Raw genomic sequence first — 19,097 nt, 5'->3', positions numbered from 1 at the left:
AATACTATAAATTATATGTTGGTCCCTCCTTATTAAGCATTTTCTATTTATGTTTTTGTAAAGGAGAAGGTTTTGGTTGGAAAACACAACCGGCATATGAAAGGCAGAAAGGGTATATGACCATTGGTGTCAATTTAATGAGGCTTTATATGTATATCTATGTTACTAGTATGAAATAATTTCTATAATTAATTTGCAATAATAGGCAAAGTAAATTAGCCTTTTATGGTAATAGTTAATTTTCATCAAAATAATTCAAAGGTTTTTTTACCATAGCCTCTATATATACAGACCACCATGAACGGCAATTATAGATATAGAAAGAAATAAGAAGAAGATAGAAAATGTCATTTTGAATTATTGAGCTAAGACTCACCGTCTACTTTCTCTTCTTCTCACTTTAAAAAATATTTTCTTCTCTATTCTATATTTCGGGGTAAAAAAGTACTATTGAAGGCTTCTCATCTTACAAGCGGTGTAGGCTTGAAGGATAATCAACAAAGGTGGCTGGGTTGTTGTATTCCGGTGGCGGCATGCACAATGTTTAGTCTACTATACCGAAAACCTTGTAGACACGTGTATCGTCTCAAGACAGTGACATGGTCCATGTCTCAACCCTACCATCTAAAAACATATATAAATTTACGGTAATTTGCTTCTAATGTTGTGAGACTACTTTAAAGCATCATCGAGGTAATATCTCTCTATTATTATCTAATTTTATGGTAAATTTCAATTATGAGAATTTTAATTATTTATATGATATGTTAAATGTAATAAAATTCAATTTATTTATCAATTATTGTTCTTAGAAACAATGTATAACATTAGGTTTACCAATTACTTGCAAATATTCCCAAAGTTTGTAGAGTCGTAGGGAATATATATTGATCTTTTCTTATGTATTAGATATTCAATTCGATCGGTTTTGGGTCATCACATATATATATACTATACTATACAGCTTACTATACAACAGAAATCTCCAAATTTATTACTTATTAGGACATGGCAAAGATATAGAGTCCAAGCCAATAAACTACTGTCGCAATCAAGCTGACAAATCATAAGGGTAACTTTCATTTTTTGTAAAAAAAGAACCAATTATTGTGGTTACTTTCTTTTCTTTCTGTATGAAAAGTGTAATTATGATTTAAATTTCCTATTTCATGAAACACTTTCTTCCAATGCAATTGCGAGCTGTAAGTGCTCCCTCCTTATAGAAGCATATAGTTCTAAAGTTGGCCCACAAGTTACAGAGATTTTCATTTTCATGATCAAAAAGCAAAGAATCGTAGAAGTCATATAGTCTGATGTTTTTTTTGTTTTGGTATTTCAAAATAGTTGGGTTTTTTTTTTTTTTTTTTTTTGGAAAAACAGTGTTAGACGCTTTTCTTAATTTCATTTCTTTTTGTTTGTTTTTTTTTTTTTTTTTTAAAGACCAAATCTTAAAATTTCATTCATATTTCAAAATTAATCAAAATTGAGGTATTAATTAAGATTTTTTTTTTGGCCATTCTTATTTTCTAGCCTAATTTCATGCTTAAAACAAACTAGAATTTTCGAAGGATATGTATAGCTGCTCTAGACTTCGGGATTAGTTGTAACTTGTAACCCATAAACATTCAAACTTTTAGTAATAAAAATTCTTCAAAGAAGTTTTTACTTCTTTCTTGGTAGATTCTAGCATTTTTCTTCTAAATTCAAAGAATTCCTTGTGAGTTCACGTTCTTGAAATAAGATATGGATGGCATTTAATTTGAGTTATGTTCAATGAGGGGGAAAAAGAAAAATTATAATGAAATGAGTTTGAGAGTTGAGAGTGAGACACACTACTACACTAGGTTAACAACAACTTAATTGTTTTGCCTAAAAAGCGAAACTAAGAGAATGCAAACAAATTGTCTATTTAGGATTAGGTATGTCACAACTGCAAATATGAGTGGTTGATTATTTACTGTTCCAAACCTAACTAAGAGATTTCGTCCTACATAATCATCTTTAGGTTAACGACCACAAATTGATATATTATGGTTTTCATAAGCTAAAAGTGTGACCAGAAAAATCATTAAGATGCAAAGTAAGAACGGATCTTAAGTTATGTTAGGGTTGAGGAAAAGGAATTATGTGGCTCTTTTTGGGTCAAGTGTAATCATATAAGCCAATAGTAGGTTTGATCACAAAGCCACTGAACTTGCTAAGCCTGTGCCTATCTAGAGCATTCTAATGATAATTTTCTAATTTTCCAACAACATTCTAGTTACACTAAAAATAAAAATAAAAATTCTAATCTTTATTCTTCAATAAAACTATTTATTCATAGCAACCCCAAAAAAATGCCGTAACAATGTGAGTGTGCAAAATTTCCCAGCATTTCGGAGAAAGATTCAATATGTAAAACAATGGTCTAACTTAATTGATATGCTAGTCTCAATTTAATTGGATGAGACTCCATTGATATCCCAAGTTTGTTGAGCAATATTGTTATCTCCATTAATTGGGACCTAATTTAACAATAGTAAATGTAAAAATTTTAAAAAATAATGTTTTGGCCAGCTTTTAGTGTACATCTTAAAATCAAATGGTTTGAACTTTTAGGTTGGGGTGCTAATCGAGCCTTCATCAGCACCATTAGACATTAAAAGATGTCAACTAAACCAATGAATCATTCCTAAATCATTTCTATTAGGCTAATACTTATTGCACACACTGTGTACGTATTTGAACAGTGTGTGTTTGCGCACACTGTGTACAATAAACACTACCCCTTCTATTATCAGTTGCAATGTACTCGTATACATGTTGTGATGCTCCTCTTATGGTATTATTACTTGGTATAGTATTTTTAATGTAGAAGCCCATTGCTAGTTTTCTACACAAGGATTTGGTCCCTACCATGTTCTTACCTAAAGTTACAAATCCAAATGGGTTATGCCACACTACATCAGTCGGTTTCAAGTCAAGCTCATACCTTGTACTGTCACTTCCCGGGAAAAAAGATGGCTGAGCCAAAGCCAGTGTTCTGACTATTGTTGCGTCATGAAAGTTGAAACATTGTTTTTTTTTTTTTTTCAGTCATTAATTAAAACATGATTTTAATTCTATCGTACATAGTTAAAAAGAATTAATTAAACATGTTAATATATATTACATTTATACGTAATTAGCCTAATCAAAAATTACGAAGCTTGAATTACCAATAGTAAAAGTCTACTCTCATGTGATTTGGTTGGAATAATACCCTCATTTCAAATTTTTGTACCACGAATTAATCACTTTTTACTTTTTTTTTTTTAGCGTTTTCAATTGAGATATTTATTGTTATATCTGTGATTATATTCTGTTCAAAAGTGGAGAGTAGTCGTTCTAGATTAGTTTGTTGGGAATATGAAGATTAGTAACAAACTTTATAGTTATTTTTGCATTTATTTCCACCAAACTATCCAACTAAATATTAAAGTACTAACTTTGGAGAGGCCATAGGTACATTGCGTAAACTTTAATTGTTGCTTCATATTCCTTACTGCTTCCATTATTAATTTGAGCAAAGAATATATGTCCAACATTTTGTACTCGCACAGATTTTTCCTGCTTTATTTTTTAATATTTGATTGATGTTAGAGCCCAATTTGGTGCCCAAAGATTCTAGAATCTAGAACAACAAAGTTTTAATCTCAAATTATCGGCAAAAAAAAATAAAAATAAAAACAAAAACGACGGGAGAAAGAAATTGATCATTTTGGTTGTTTGAGTACAAAACTAATTTATTACTCAACTAATTTAGTACTCACGAACAAGAAAAATAAAAAGAAATAATTGCCCTAGTTGCTGGGTTGTTGGGTGTGGTTAAGTTGCTTTTAGTCCCTCTTCTTGAAAGCAAATATGAATATATGATCATTCAAACTGAAAAAAAAAAAAAAAATTAGAGTTAAAGAGTCCCATAAAAATAAAATAAAAAGTTAGATTTGAAGAGATTCTGACAAATGACAATGAGTATTCCTTCTAATATTAGGTTGAGAGCTAGCTTCTGAATTTCACCCACAATCTATTTTAATTTTTATAATTAATAAAAATATAAAGTAGAAAAAAAAAAAACTAAAATAAAATAAGCTTTGCATGAAGTTTAAAGAGGGCTATGAGCCTATGACATTGTAGTATGTACTTATCATAGTTTTGGAATTTGAATTCCAAAAAAAAAAAAAAAATGTAAAACATTGTTCCTGAACGGAGTGACAATTGAACTCACTGCAATGGTTGAACATTGTTGGCGAAGGAATGAAATTGTTCTAGGCTGCATTTGGATGGCAGAATTTTGATTTGAATGTGAATTTGAATTTTAGATCAATTAATTTAAATTTCCTTGATTCTAAATTAATTCATTTTAAGATTCCTTATTTGGATCTTTTTATACACCAAAAGATTTGAAAATTTTCATTTTTAATTTCATTATTTGTCGATTCCACAACGAGTACAGCTCCAGTTCTGCCATAAGAAAAATTTCACATAAATTTATGAAAGCAAAACTCTACAGACTACACAGCCTGAGAGGAAGCACTAGAATACCAATTATTGAAAACGGCTCTATTCCTAGGGCATAGAGATCTTAATTTGTATACAATTTCTTAAAATCTCAATAAAATAAATAAAATAAAATAAACTCACACATTAAAATACACAGCTCATAGAGTATTTCATTGAACCGTTATTTGCTTAAGTTGATACAAAGAATTTGCATTTCAGTTAGACCAACTTTAAACTCTAAAAAAACATAAAATTTCCAACAATTTCTTATCAAAACAAAACCAAACAATTCACCAAACCTCAATAACATTTCCACTTCCAACCTTACCAATAGATATAAACCTACAAAAATCTAATCAAAACCTATAAAAGCCATGAAAATGTTACATTCTTCCAAATTGGTATCCAAAAATGAATGAAAAATCATCAACCAAAACCAAAACAGACCAAAAACATTACTTTTTTCAATACCAAAAGCAAATAATTAATCTCAACAAACACATACTCTATTCAAAATCACATTCAACAAACCTACAATCAAATATAGAAATATAAAACTTACACAATACTATTGATATTTTGAGGATGCTAATTTGATATTGAAGGAAGAGAGAGATTGAGAGGTTTAAGAGGCCAAGAATTGTTAAGAGAGACAAAACTATACACCTAGGATTGATGGTGGCATCAATTTCAAGACACACCTCCAAAAAGCTTGAAAAGACGCGAGCGTTCCTGCGATTTCCTAAATTCCATGGTATAAGGGATGATTTGAAACCAATGAATTTACACTCTTGAAATCTCTAATGAATTTGGGCCAAATTTAAATCTTTCTTCTTTTAATTTAACAAAACAAATAATTTGGATTTAGAGCTCTCAAATCCAAATTCATAGGCTCAAATCCAAGCATCCAAACAGATCGCTAGTGAACCTTATATGCTTTCTTTTTCTTGATATAATGTAAGTCGAGTTTTGGCAGATGCATAAAGTGTTTTGTATTTTTTATTGCCTTTTGTTATTAGTTTTCTCCAATATTTCAAATATTTCCCTTGTAAAAACATGTAATCATTAGTGTTCTATTTTATTGACAAATTGATCATACTATATGTATTTACAAATTTAAAAATTGCATGATATGGAGAATGATATAAATATGTATATATATATATATATATATATTGGCAGGTTTCATAAATTCTCAAAAATGCAAATATCATTTTGATACATTAAAAATACAAATACCCTTCAAATTTTTTTTTTTTTTTTTTTTTTTTTTTTTTTTTTTTACATTCTCTATTGTGAGTTATTAAATTTATTTTTGTTCTTTGTTGGACTTTGTTTCAACTATCATGAAAGTAACTAAATTTCAGCAAGAATATCATATTTCAAATCAATTTTTTCTCATATAAATAAATAAAAAATAATAACAAAATGTCATTATACTTAAATAATTAGTGCACCACATAGTCATAGAATAATAAGTATAACCAAATAAATATATTTATCCTATTCGTAATCTTTTTAATTATATAGAATAAATACTATAATGTTGGTTCCACACACAAATACATACATGTCACTAAAAGATGCTAGGGAATTTTAATGGTTAAGTTTAATTTTAGTGAATTTCCAAATATTTAATTATTTATGGATTTTGCATCAAAAGTTGTCAAAGCAACTAAACATTATAAGGCAAAATGTCATATTATTATTATAAATAAAAATAGTTTCTTATATAAAATTTATAAAAATAATCATATGAATTCCTTTAATGTAAATAATTAATGCACAACACAACTATTGATAATTGATATATGAATTTATTCGTTTGGCTAATTAAAGGAACTAATACTTTGATATACATGAAAACATTATTGAGGTGGAAGCTAAATAAAAAAAAAAAATTCAAGGAATGCGCCACATAACAGAACCTTATGCTTTTCTATAAAAGATCTCTACTTTTATATATTTTTTATATAGAGAAATGTTATCTCCATAATATTTTCACAAAAAATCTCAAGTGGCAAGTTGCTATTAGCTGTCACTGGTGAGCAAAGCAGTAATTTCAGTAGTGAGTTCAAATTAGAACCAGTAATAACTTATCACCTAGAATTTGTTATAAAATTATTGTGAAAATATTGTAGACATTGAAGGGAATATAATCATGAAATTCCCAGATCTGTGAGATGCAAAAATAAAGAAAAATATACGCTAAAGAAAAAAAAATCATACAAGACAGTGTTTACGTGGCTCGACGAATTGCCTACATTCATAGAGTTGTAGAGATCTCACTATTAAAATACAAGATGCGGTAGTACAGTTTTCTCTCTAAAAAACAATATGAAACCTTAATCTCCAAAACAACAGTTTTATATCCTGCGCACAGGGTTTATAATGGGCAACAAAATGGGCAAAAAAATTTCTACGACTTAGGCCTTGGCCCAAGCCTCCGCTCCATGGACTAAGTCTTAGAAAATCTCCCATTAAAAATCATAACAATATTATTTTGGGTGGGTCATAATCCGAATCAAACACAAATAAGCTTCACAAATCCCAACAGACATAACACTTTTCTTTTATATATCGATTGATTGATTTGCATGCACAAATATTTACCCCCTTTTTTGCTCACAAAATTTTTTTACCACCCCTATTTTTTAACTTTTTCTCACTTTTTTTATTCAATAATTGAGATTGAAAGTTGCTATAACCCCTGATCTCCATCCTAATCAATATATATATATATATATATATAAGCAGAGATCTCATGCAGGAAAGTATGAGGTTTTGCCATATGGCACACTCTTTGAAAAGAGAATTGTTGAAATACTCTTAACCCACAAGATAAGAACAAAAAAATATGGATTTTTTGTTTCTTTTTTTTTAGGGGGATTTTTTGTTTCTTTGGTTCAATGTTTCAACACTTTTTCTATTAAAGAATAAAGATTCTTTATAAGGCTCTTTGTTTTCTTTGGTTTAATGTTTCAAGATAAACCTCTCGAACTTCTATTCCTTTATATATAGCCCACAATCCTTCATGCCTTCTCATCTTAAATACATCAAGACTAAAAATGATGTCAATTATCTTCAACATTTCAATTACACTTACCTACTTAGTACTGTGGCATGTGGCTCTGTCAAAGGAAGACAACTTGCTTTTTTTATTGAGTGATGATAGATTATGGTTTTGATGTTGAGGTCAAATGTTGTGGGTTTTGTAAAGTAATTGCTTTGAGTGTTTGGGTGTTTGGTGTGGAAAACCATAAATGTATTTTATTTTAGAAATAAAAAGAAACTGTCTAATGATTATTGATGAGATTAGTTACTTTTTATTATGTTTTATAACTCATAATTTATAGGTTCCTTTGAAGTTTTTTTTACTGTTATTTAGTACAATATCAATATGAGCCACAACGATAAAAGTAAAGTCAATGATGATTTTAGAGTGTTTTTTGTGCTTTATTTTTATTTTTATTTTTCAATGTGAAAGCCTTGCTAAAAGCAATTAAATCTTGATAAATGAATTTTTTTTAACTATTTTTTCTTTAATTTATCACATTCTCTATATGCTGCTGCCGGTACTTAAAAATGATTTTTTTTTTTTTTTTTTTTTTTTTGAGATAATGAAATGAGTGTTTGAGATATGGGCCTCAATATTGGGTTGTGAAAATGGAGTAGTTGAGGAAGTATTTTGGAGGTTTCTTGAATTTTTGTAATTTTAGGATATGAAAGTATTTTATGCTTTGAATTTAAATTTATAAATTCAAATTTCAAAATCATTTAATCAATTTAAAAAATAAAGTCTACAAATAATATAATATGTTAGTCTCTTACAAATGTCGAAAAAATTGACAGCTCTAACCTCAAAAAATGAGATTGCTAGAGCAATTCCACTCAATATTTGAAAACCAATTCTATGACAATTATATATATATATTTATATGAATTAAGAAAATTGAGTTTCAAAGCATTTAGCAAAATTTTGGTAAAATATAAATATTATACAGCAAAATGAGCATTATCAATAGGTCTTAAAACAAGATAAAAAAAAATGTTTCAAATTAATTTATAAAGTATAAAGTATCCACATATCGCGCGAGAAACTATCTAGTAATTGTTTAATAGTTAAAGACTTTGAGGAACAGAGTTCCGTGTCTACTGGTTCTGTGCCTAGTGCTTGCAACTGCACAAACTAAACAAGTTCAGGTCGGCCCATTTTATACATAGGTTGGAGTGGGTAAAGCCAATTCCCAGCCCAAGCCCAAGCCCAAGCCCCAAAGGAAGAACGATTTGGAGGGGGGTAAGCTACCTAAATCAAAGGATTTGAAGAATACTTTCTAACATAAATTTAACAAGACATGATGATAAGAGATTTGAAGATTTTCTTACATAAACAAAAGCACTTATTATGACATTATAGATTCGAAATAACATATTAAATTTAAGGGTAATTCCAAATCCACCTATTAATAAAGCTTAAAAATCCATCCTTAAATTTCATTAATAGGAAAAAAAATATTGTTCATTACATACTTTATTCAAGTCATTTGAACTAAAAATTAAAACCCATATTCATCCCCTTAAAATACCTATATCCAAATAAACCATTAAAGTAATCAAAAAATTTATCAGTGCAGAACCTCTGACTTGCCCAAAAACAAAAAAAAAAAAAACAAAACAAACAAAATCATCACGTGCGTGGATTTGCACAACAAAATTCAAGACTGCAATTACATACATAATGTACATGAACAGCTTTATTATCCTTGAGCAATACATGAGATAACTTCAGATTCGACTACCATAAGCAGGATTACACAGATAAGAAAATGATGCTAAGCTTGAATAAAACCCAATCATTTGCCACCAAACTGGAAAAAAGTTTCTTCACATTTTAAGCTAAAGCGGGCAGAACTCTCTTATTCATATGCTCTCAGCAGTAGAACGAGATGAACGGCTTCGGCTGCGTCCATTGGAATGATCTTTTTTTAACATGGCCTCCAGGTTTTGAAAGCATCTCAACGGTCTAACCTGTACATGTTACAGGGAGCCAAAGAGAAAAGGAAACCTTTAAGACTTTAAATTTACAATTATCCGGCAGGATTGTGAGATGATTCAAAGAAAGAACCACCATTCAAGATAATAAATGGGTCACAAGGGATGCCAGGACAATAGAATACATGCAGCAATATAAGCCAATCAATAAAACCATAAAAACTAGTGCTTGACATAACCAAGACGGAATGCCTATTTGACGATCCTAGACATAAAAAAAAATAATAATAATAAAATAAATAAAATTAAAAATTAAAAAACCTTTAAGAGTGATACTAAGGATACTATATAACCTTTACAAACTGAAGTGTCATTAATCACAAAAAAGTCATTCTGACATTAATTACGTTGTTGATATCAACTAATTACATTTTTCTGCATATTAGTTTTTTTTTTTTTTTTTTTTTGAGAGAATTTCTGCATATTAGTTTGTAAAGGTTATGTAGGAAAATTTATAACATCTTTAGCAATTTCCAAATTTAAACATGGACTGTGGACCCCACTTTACAAACAGGCCAACAGCCAGAAATTGAAAGAAGTGCTTTGCCTTTGCATATGCAACTTTAGGCCACTCAAATAGTTAACATCATATAAAATTTATTTGGTTATAAAATGTAGGAAAGTATAGACTTTCCATATTATTGAAAAGACCAAATCAAGGCATTGATTCTTGGAGAAGATCATGGGATTGGAATAAATTAAGAAATTGATTGTTTGATGAAATTGTGAGATTGAAGCAATCAAATCAAAATTGTGATTGATTCTATTGTAATGTATCATTTTCTAAGTGAAGATGTAGTCTTTTGAGCTCTTGTTCCATGGATGTAGGACACAAGGGCTAACCACTTAAACTCTCATGTTTTCTCTCTTCCCTCTTCTTTTCTCTACATAGAACCAATCAAGTTTTAAACATGAAACTTACTGTTAACCGCATGCATGCATGCACCCACCTACACCTACAGCTACACCACCCCAATACCCCCACACACACAAAGAGAGAGAGAGTGTATAAACCTTCCAACGCCTTTTATGAGCAAAACTGTTGTGTATGGACTCCAGCCTTGTTAAGACTTGTCGAAATGTTGGTCTTTTAGCTGGCTTCTCACTCCAGCACTCCTCAATTAACCTGTAAGCAGAAATGATCAGATGTATATCTATGACCTTACACCCATCCACATTCAAAAACAATAAAAAAGACAATATTCCTATAAAGGACCAACTTTGATTGGCAGTCCATAGTCATGTTAAATCAGAAAATTCTCGTCAGGCCAAAAAAAAAAAAAAAAAGAGGACAAACATATCAAAATAGAAGTCCGGTGACAGAAGCAGAGACAAAATAACATTAAAACAGGAGATAGATATTGATGTCCATTATACTGCTACCAAAGTTGCCTAACCACTAACCTTTTCTTCAAGCCATTTCTCACTTTTTTTTTTTTGGGGGTAATAAAAGGAAGTGGTGTCTCGAACTTTGGTCAAACTATTCCACTCCCAACCATGAGACACCCCAGAAATTCCATAGTCCAATGGTGTGTTGAACCCAAGACAAAGCCACACTGCCTAAACCAAAAACAAATTGCCGCACAACCAACAGAGATCTTCTTACAAACTAATTCACAGTAATATCTTACAGATGGAACTTAGGACCTTCAAGTTTTTGGCAAGTCATTCAACTTAGGACTGTTTCTCACTAACCTTATAAAAATAATTTAGATTATTTAGTTTTTTTTTTTTTCTTTATTGTCAAAGAGTTCACATATTGACTTCATGCCCTCATATAAGTAAAAGGCAATAATAAATCAAAATCCACACAGAATTAACTGATAATCATCATATTTGATAACAAAATGCCACTCCAAGTGTCAACTTTTTACCAAAGCAAGAACTTTGGACTAAACTATATTTTTCGTTGATGAAAGCAAAGGACACAATGTAGGTTTACCAAAAACGTTTACAAGTTATGAAATAAAGTAGCATAAAACTTATGTCATTTACCATTAACAAATACTGAAAGCTGACATACATTAATATATCAGAGAAGCATATAGGACTTACTCTTTAAGTCCATGTGCATAATGCTTTGCTGGAGAATTGAAAGGAGGACGCTCTTTTGCAGCATATACTTTAGGAACTTCATTTTCTTGTTTGGCAGAAAAAGGTGGACAGCCTTCAATCATCTGAAGTACAGGATATTGCAAATGTCACTAGTCAAGCCTGTTATGACCAAATTGAATTTAACGAAAAAGCATAAGATAAGAGTAAGACCCCATAAAGTCTCAACTGATCACACTTACCATTTAAAAAGAACAAAGTATGAAATCTAGCTGATTATTACATAATGAATTAGGAGAAAAGAAGGAATGAATATGTAGCATGGCTGAACAAAGTTGTAAAAGGGAAATTGCAGTGTCAAACAGAGTGATAGAGAAAGGAGATGACCACCAACACTTCCCAAATCAGTGTGCAAATTGTCTTCCAAGATCATCTAAAATAAGTTCAATGTGTTAAACAATCAAAGGAATACCCGTGAGACACAATAGTTTCTAAATCTGCACTTTGGATACACTCTTTTTTAGTTGGTTGGTAGTATGACTCACACATCCTGCAAGATTGAAACCTGCAATCTCTAACCCACCATTTTGTTCTTAAGTGGTGGAAGTGCCGTTTGGGCTAAAGCAAGCAACATCAATCGCATAAAAAGATTGTTAAAATATAGATTGAATATATAGAAAGGCAGGCATTATTTCTCTTCATTAATAGAGTTTTTCTTTTTAGTTCCTAAGTTCCTAACTAAGAATTTAGAAAAATTTATCTGTTTTGGGTAAGATTCCCTGAAGAAATATTCTAGAATTACAAAAGAAGAACAAAGAATAAGGAAACAATAAGTTGAGATCATGTAAACATTATGAGAAAAGATAAGAACAAGTTAAAAATTTAGGGGGGGGGGGGGGTTGGGAAGGAGAAATTTTTGCTGTTAAGGTAGCTTATACAGCCAGCGATGTTGTTTATAAGAATTTGATTTTTTTATACTTCAATGATCAACAAATTTTAAACAAGAGATAAAGAAGGAGCTAACACTTTGAGATATGTTAAGAGTTTAGAAATATAGAATGAGAGTACTTCTTACCTCTTGCAAAATTAAAGCAAATGAGAATACATCCACTTTGGTATCGTATTCTTCATTTTTGTAAACCTCTGGAGCAATGTATCGGCCTGTCAATTACAAATTAACATTAACACATTGCAATGACGAATGAAAATTCATCAAGTGTGCATTTTATTGAAATATTATATTCATAGCCATGCAAAGTCTCAACCACATTGAGAAAAATTATGACCAAAAGAAATCACTCACAAGAAGTTTCTTGACAAGTAAGAGGCCTATCTTCTTTAACTGTCATCAACTTGCTAACTCCAAAGTCAGCAACTTTGAGGTGCCCAGAATCATCCCGCAATATATTTCTGTCATCTTACTCGTAAGAAACATAAAGAATACAAAAATAAAAAACAAAAGCCAGCAGTTTCAGAAAATTGGCTTATAGTGGATTTTCAACTGAAAATATTATAATGCTAATCCTGGAAGGTGTTTACACATGAAATCAAGAGAGTTCAAGTTGAAGAAGAAAACTCACGAAGGCTCAAGATCACGGTGAATTATTGGTGGCTTATTCTCATGCAAATAATTCATTCCCCTGAAAATTTTCCAAAGGCAATGTCACATGGGAAAATATCCAAAAAAAATGTTAGTTTATCATGTTCCCAACTTCCCATGCCAAGAAACAAGCAGAAAATAAAACTGATCAATGCACAATGCTTAATTGTTTATCAACCAAATGGTGATGTGCACATACTGTTTTCTTTTTGCTAGATGACATGTTATGCAACAATCATTTCGATCATCAAACTGTTAAACTTAATATAAGTACAATTTTATTTCTTTTATAAAGAAGAGCCTAAAATGAAAACTTGAAGCTAAAAATAGTGTCAAAATCTAAAAAGAATTTTTCTTTTAACAAATTAAATGGTATTTATCAAGTTTCAATCTTGATGCACAAAATGGGTTTCAAAGACCATATCTCATATGCCATAATGAATGTTAAGTCCAGTGCCTCTCTGAATACAAGAAATTTGATAGTGATTTCTGAACAATAAGCACAACCAACTGATAAGAAGCCATATATTGTTAGAATCTAATATAAATATCTCCTTTCCTTTCTTTAGAACTAATTCAGTAAAAAACTTAATCTATTGGCATATTTCTTTCCTTTATTCAGTTCTTTAAAACTTCTCTTTCTTGTAGTTTGTCATCGTCATGATCCTTATCTTTTGTTATATTTGATTATTTTCTACATATTACAAGTAGAATTTTGAAGGAGGTGTCTGTTTTGTGCTTTCTTCAGTCAGGCATGAGCTACTACCTATCTAACATCAACTCTAGCTATTATTCAGTACATAAACAAGTGAAATTGATAACTAATTGGAAGACTTTTTAGTGGAAAAGTAAATAAGATAAATCTCCATTCAGTTCATAGAATATTCCAAAAAACCCACAGTTATTACGTTTATGTACTATTAGTTATAATTCTCACATTAAAAATGACTACTGTAATCATACTAACAATTCAGAACAAGCAATCATTGTAATTCTTCAATAGCATAAGAAAAAAGAAAGAGACCTTGCAATATCAAGTGCAAATCTCACGGCTGTTATTGGCTTTAAAGCCCCTTTTTTCTTCAAGAATGCTCGAAGATCTCCCTGCACCAATTGTGGCAAAATAAATATACGAAAGAATTTCATATGATGATTTTAACTTTTATAACCACCAATCAGTTATATATTTACACACAAACATATTACAAGCATATCTTTAAAAACAAACAAAAAAATCAAGGACTAAAGGAAAGCAAGATTACAAAGGCACACTGCCATAGTGTAGCATAACACATTGCGTACAATTTAATTTCCACAATGATAATAACAAAAAAGAGGATATACGCTATGGTAAATGCCATCCAGGACAGAACAAAATCAAATTTTGTAGTGCTGACCAAAATAAATTGACTAAACCTAGGATAGAAAATTAAGTAGTTCACTAATTTTAGCCCATGCAGGCTTCATTTAGGACCATGCACTTTAAATAAAGGGATGATAAGTAACAACAGCTATAGATGGTGAGAAAGCAACTCTGATCAGACTGAGCACCAATTTATTTCCATAAAGGCGGAGCCTCTACCTTGATACCGACCAACAAAATGGTTATGCACCAAAACCTCCTCACCAGTGATTACATTTTAAGCTTTCCATAATGCCCTCATACACAGTAAATATTTAATAATAGCTTCTGCAGTCAACAAACAGACCAAGCCCCTTGATATATCCTAGGAAGCACAAACACTTCATTTAGGGTGTTGTACCAATGTCGTACCATACCGGTTTCATACCGGCTATTTCATGTTATAATTTTTCAGAAATTTCTCATGTCACTGTTTCATATCCGCACCCATACCCGTGTCCGTGTCCGTGCTTCCTAAGATATATCACCATAAATAAGGCTCTTTCACAATGCCTTAAAATACACTATGCCCGATCTAAGAAATTCTCTCCATGTTTTAGATCACTGCTTCTAACCTTCTATAACCACTTTCCATGCAACACCCCATACAAAGACTATAGTGGACAATTTTTTAGGAGACATGACATAAGACATAAGATTCATTCCTCTTGCTCCTCTCTGTTTTTCTTCCATGCATTGATAGTTGGGGGTGGGTGGATTTGAATCCTAAATATCTCCATTAGAAACACCAAGAGTGCCAATAAGAATGATATATTGAAAGAAGGTCCTGGAAATTCTATTTCTTCGCAGCCCTCTTATTCAACATTTCTTATATAGGAAATGTGATTACAATAGGAAAATGAATATTCTTGATTAGGACAGCTCACCACCTAAAAACTTCCTGACCTGTTCTAGAAGAGTACTACTACCCATAAAACACAAGGGTACAACCCATAATACTCTCTTCTTAATCCTCTAACACTTTCTGACTCATATATGCATATGTCACTACAACCAGTACAATTTCTATCCATAAACAGAGTATAAAAGATAAGAACACTCAACATATTCAAACGACTTAAAATCATGAGAGTGCCACTTATTGAGTAAATCAACAGAAAATTCTATTATATGCTAACAATCAAAGAATGAGGAAAAAAAAACCTTGGGCAGATATTCCGTCACAATCATCATTGGACTACTTTGAGTGACAGCACCCAGAAATTGCACTACATTTGGATGTCGTATCTTTTGAAGCAATGCAAGCTCATCCCTGAATGACTTCCTGCAGAAAACCAACTGCTTTAAAGAGTCCGTCAAAACATGGGAAAGAATTTTTAGCATAATTTTTTTTTTGTAATCCATGAGCAACCCACACTTTTTCCTCATCACTAATCAGTTCCTCTTCAAGCCTTTTGACAGCGACCTGTATGCCACGCCACAATGCTAAATGGAAGGTTCCCTGAGACATTTTTTTTTCATACCAAATTGGTAAATTCAATACAAGAGGAAGATAATTAACAAGACAAAATGACACTAACTAGCATATTTGGTCAAACTAAATTTTTTTATTACTATTAAAATTCTAAACAAAGCTATTCCTGCAGCTTGAGAAGGATAATAATTGAAAATAACATTTCATAAGACTACCAAATTTAAACCCAAAAGTGGTCAGCAAATCTTTGATTCATTCGCAGAGCTAGCTAGCTAGCTCCAGGCATAGACCTAAGCCCGCATTACATAAATAAAAGGGAGAAGATATCTCATGCACCGGGCGCATAAGACCTTTGTCTCAATGACAGATGGGTCCTGCCCTGTCGGTGAGACAAAGGGCGCATGCACCCGCACATACAACAGTTTTGCAATAAAAGGACCCCAAAATTGTATAAAAAGGTTCCAAAAATTATAGAATGATATTTTTTTTTTTTAAAGGAAAAAATACAGATGGGTTTTACATTCTTTCCACCACTCTCAAGAAAGCCCCTAAAGCATTGAGTGTATAATAATCCAACCCAATTTAAACCCTAAACTATTTCACCAAAAATAATAAAAATTTATGAATGTGCCTACCGACCATTGACAATCAATGATATTCAAATATTAAAAGAAGCCCACTTAAATTTACTGAAATACTGTACTGAGTTTCATTGAAATTAATGAAACTTTAAAAGCAAAGTGTGATTTAAACCATTCAAGCTCTCTAGTAAATTATCCAGGTTCACGAAACAAAGCAAACAACGAAAATATTAGTACCTTGGTAATTTCGACACTATCGGTAAAATCAATTTCCTTGGGATCGATTTCATATTCGGGAACTTCACGGGGATGTCTAACGTGCATTGGTGCCATCTGAGCAGCAAAATCACAGTCAACAATTTCGAAATCAAAAAACACAAAAACAATGAAATGATTTCCAATTCAAAAAACAAAAACACATACGAGTGGCTTAGCACCACGCTTCTCCAAAAGCTTAATCACATCGTGCTTTTTGTAATACGTAGCATCTGCAAGAGGCTGTTTTATAAAGGAAAAATAAATAAATAAATGTTTACCGAATTTGTGGATGTCAGTTAGTTAGTTAGTTAGTTGGTTAATTATACTAACTGTGCTGCCCCAGCAATCACTGGGATCGAGTTCAGAGCCACGGTCAAGCAAGAGCGAAACGACGTCGGTGAGTCCATTGCAGGCTGCGACGTGGAGGGCCGTGCGGCCGTCGGTGTCCTTGAAGTTGACGTTGACGCCGGAATCCAATAGCTCTCTGATCCCGTCCAGGTCGCCTTCGTTCGCCGAGTACATCAGCCTCACTTCTGGATCCATTGGTCTCTCCACGTCATCAGTCTCCTCCACCGCCGCCGCCGCCGTGGAGTCGTGCCTCCCAGGCGCCATCGACGACTGCTTCCCCAATGTGAATCTCACCGCCGCTCTCGTTTCCATTGCCACAAATTTTTGCTTAGCTTGCGGAGAGGAGAACTTTTTTGGAATTGGAATTTGAAGTCTGACTTGGAAAGGGAAATTGAAATTGGGCTGAATTTTCAAAGTGCGGTAGTTGGTTAAGAGAGAGGGGTTTCACGCGTTTATAGCGCGTGAGGGATATTTCGGAGTAAACGGTAAGAAGAGCCGACTAAAGTGCGCTTTCCTCCCTGCGACTTTGGAAAATTGCTAAGAGAACGAAATAAAATAAAAAGAATCAAGTCGGTATTTTTAAAACAAGTTATAGATAGTAATAACTTATTACTTAAAATATGTTATAAAAATAATATGAATATAACATTTCTTAAATTAAAAAAGTACCAAAATATTTACACAAACTGAATGGTGGAGAGGAAGATCTACATAAATTTACTATTCTTTCTTCATTACTTGCCGTGCAAGCTGGGGTAATAGTTACATAAAATATAGGGTAAACTGTGTATTTGGTCTCTATCTTATACATCATATTTCAATTTGGTCCATAACCTTTTAATTGTGTCAATTTGGTCCTTAACATTTCAATACCGTGTCAATTTAGTCCCTATTGATAATTTTTGGATAAAAATTGATGACACGTCTAATGGCCAAAATAAAAAATTAGCTTTCATTGATGTAACAATACAATAAAATTTTATTTTGGTCATTTGACATGTCATCAATTTTCATCCAAGATATAACAACATGGATTAAATTGACACGACACTCAAAAGTTAGAGATCAAATTAATACAATTAAAAGATTAAAAATCAAATTGAAATATGTTTCAAATAATAGGAACCAAATATGTAACTTGTCCTAAAATATGATAGTACCACAAAAAATTACACAATTTTTTACATAATTTGCCATGTGCCATGTTTTGAGTGGTGCGTCATGGGTCTACCCCTCATAATTTGCGGCAAAAATTATTGTAATTTTTTTTTTTTTTTTTTTTTTTTGGTGTGTGTGTGTGTTCCCAGACATTGTTCGTGACTTTCTGGAGGTAGGTTCGCTACGTGTAGGCGTTGGCGAGCTTTATTTATGAGTGTGGAGGAAGATTTGCTTTCAGACTGGTATGTGGGACCCAGTCTACGGAGAAGCAAATCTGAACCGTAGGATTGGCAATGGTGTGGGACCCGACCCGAATAAGCGCGTTGAGGTCACATGAAGATGCTGGGCTGCCGAGCAGTTGGACCTGGTTGTTTCTTGTTTGCCTTTTCTTTTTGCTTACGTAGAGTAAATATTGATTTTAAATATAAAAAAATAAAACCCAAAAAAATAGATGAAAAATTATTAGGTATTTTTTGAGCATTATAAATGCGGATATCTTCCTCTCACATAAATGATGGATCTCATCATAAATTTAATTAGTGGAACCCATCATTCATGTAAGCAGAAGAAATACATATTTATGATATTTCAGGAGTACACACTAATTTTTCCTTGAAAGAGTTCTATTTGTTTGCATGATCATCGTGATGTCCCAAAAAGTGATTAGCAAAAGTAGAAAGAAAAGGAGTT

At 31.8% G+C, this 19,097-nt stretch overlaps 1 protein-coding gene across 1 annotated transcript; it reads right to left on the bottom strand.

The window, feature by feature from the left end:
• Positions 1-9,248: 9,248 nt before the first annotated feature.
• Positions 9,249-17,670, bottom strand: LOC126726347 (integrin-linked protein kinase 1). Its single transcript, XM_050431573.1, has 12 exons — positions 17,232-17,670; positions 17,067-17,141; positions 16,881-16,976; positions 16,004-16,089; positions 15,792-15,912; positions 14,250-14,329; positions 13,206-13,265; positions 12,929-13,035; positions 12,701-12,786; positions 11,629-11,750; positions 10,588-10,699; positions 9,249-9,549 (listed from the first exon to the last, which is right to left on the bottom strand). Exons 1-12 carry the CDS (start codon positions 17,559-17,561, stop codon positions 9,442-9,444), a joined length of 1,383 nt encoding a protein of 460 aa, XP_050287530.1. The 5' UTR covers positions 17,562-17,670; the 3' UTR covers positions 9,249-9,441.
• Between the last annotated feature and the right edge of the window lie 1,427 nt (positions 17,671-19,097).

Source organism: Quercus robur, chromosome 5 (assembly GCF_932294415.1).
Source record: "Quercus robur chromosome 5, dhQueRobu3.1, whole genome shotgun sequence".
NCBI classification, from domain to species: Eukaryota; Viridiplantae; Streptophyta; class Magnoliopsida; order Fagales; family Fagaceae; genus Quercus; species Quercus robur.
This window is presented reverse-complemented; position numbering and strand designations above follow the sequence as displayed.